At 42.3% G+C, this 1,746-nt stretch overlaps 1 protein-coding gene across 1 annotated transcript; it reads right to left on the bottom strand.

Annotated features, from left to right (window-relative positions):
* Window positions 1–616: 616 nt before the first annotated feature.
* LOC121479637 (olfactory receptor 8S1-like) lies at window positions 617–1,534 on the bottom strand. Its single transcript, XM_041735329.1, has one exon. It carries the CDS (start codon window positions 1,532–1,534, stop codon window positions 617–619), a length of 918 nt encoding a protein of 305 aa, XP_041591263.1.
* Window positions 1,535–1,746: the final 212 nt, after the last annotated feature.

The raw sequence follows: 1,746 nt of genomic DNA on the forward strand, positions 1-1,746 counted from the left end.
CTGCCTTAAAAGTGTAGAATCTAGGATAACAGTAGTGGTCTTATCAGCAGGGGCACTGGGATAGGCTATCAGAGTGCTGCAAACAGAAAGACTTACCTCTGCCTCTCTGAATCTATTCTGAAGATTAAAATTCCTAAGGGAGTGGATAGTCTAGCACTGACCATATGCTCATTCCTATATCAGCCACTGTGCCAGGAAGAATGAGCAAATAATGAGTGGGGATGGGAAGAGGATTTAGGGACACCATGCTTAACAGTCTCTCTGGAACTATACTGAACACATGGAATTTAATTACTGGAAGAATGGTAAAGATAACGTAAGCAGGCAATAACAAAGTTTACCATTCTGTTTACCATACTGTAATAAATTAAAGATTTTTGTAAGAAAAACTCTAAGACAAGAGGTTCATCCATCCATTTTCCTCTGGCTAGGACAGACCTACTATCACACCAGGAAAATAACTCCACATTTTCTTAACCATTTTAAAGAAAAAATGTAAGATATCTTGCAGGTCCTGATATCAGAAAATTCTCCTTAATATTCAGGCACTACTTATTGCAGTTCTATTCAGTTTCTCCCCTCATCATTCTGATTTTGTAGTCTATTAATTATAATACTAGACACATTTTCTCAAAATTCTTCTCACAGCTGCCTTCACCTCTTTGTTCTTCAGGCTATAGATGAGAGGATTCAGCATGGGAGTGACCACGCTATACTGCAAGGAAAAGATTAACTCTTGAGTGGATCCTGAATTTGGCATGAGATAACGGAGTAACCCTGAGCCATAAAAGAAGATCACTGCAGTGAGGTGGGAGGAGCAGGTGGAGAAGGCCTTGCTTCTGCCTGTGGTAGAACTGATGCTCAGGATGGTGGATAAAATGCGAACATAGGAGAAAAATATCAGGAGGAAATTTCCAAAGAAATGCAGGAGGCTGGAGCAGAGCAGGGCAGTAAAACTTGCAGACACATCAGAGCAAGACAAAGGGTAGAGAGATGGCAGCTCACAGCTGAAGTGGTGTATATTCTGAGCCTCACAGAAGTCTAAATTGAGAGCTACAAGGATATTGATAAGAGCATCCAGAAAAGCTAAGCTCCATGAGCCCCAAACCAGCCCCATACACAGCGGTCTGTTCATCATCTGGCCATAGAGCAGAGGGGAGCTGATGGCAACATAGCGGTCATAGGCCATGACAGCAAGTAGGCAGGATTCAGTGCCCCCAGTGGCAAACACAAAGAAGACCTGAGCGAGGCAGCCCTCTACTGAGATGGTTTTCTTCTCAGACAGAAGGTTCTCCAATAGCTTGGGCACAGTGACAGAGGAGTGGCAGAGATCCAGGAAGGACAACTGTCCCAGGAAGAAGTACATGGGGCTGTGAAGGTGAGAATCAGCTCTAATCACCAGCAGCAGTAGCAGGTTCCCCATCAGGGTCAGGAGGTAAATAACAAGGAACAGCATAAAGAGCAGAGCCTGGATCTGGGGGTCAGCAGACAGCCCAAGGAGAATAAACTCAGAAACAACACTGTGGTTTCTCATTGCCTTCAATATTTTCTTTGGAATATAAGAAATAAATCAGTTAAATCCTCTTCTTATGTCATTCAAGGGTTTCAATGTTCTTCTCCATTCAGTTTCATGCCTACTCAAAAATTTATGTTCTGAAAATGATAAACTTCCCTGAGTTTCTAGATTTCCTAAAATCTGCAATAATTTTTTCTACATAATTACAACTTTAAATCAACTCCCTGTCC

This window comes from Vulpes lagopus, chromosome 21 (genome assembly GCF_018345385.1).
Source record: "Vulpes lagopus strain Blue_001 chromosome 21, ASM1834538v1, whole genome shotgun sequence".
Lineage (NCBI taxonomy): Eukaryota > Metazoa > Chordata > Mammalia > Carnivora > Canidae > Vulpes > Vulpes lagopus.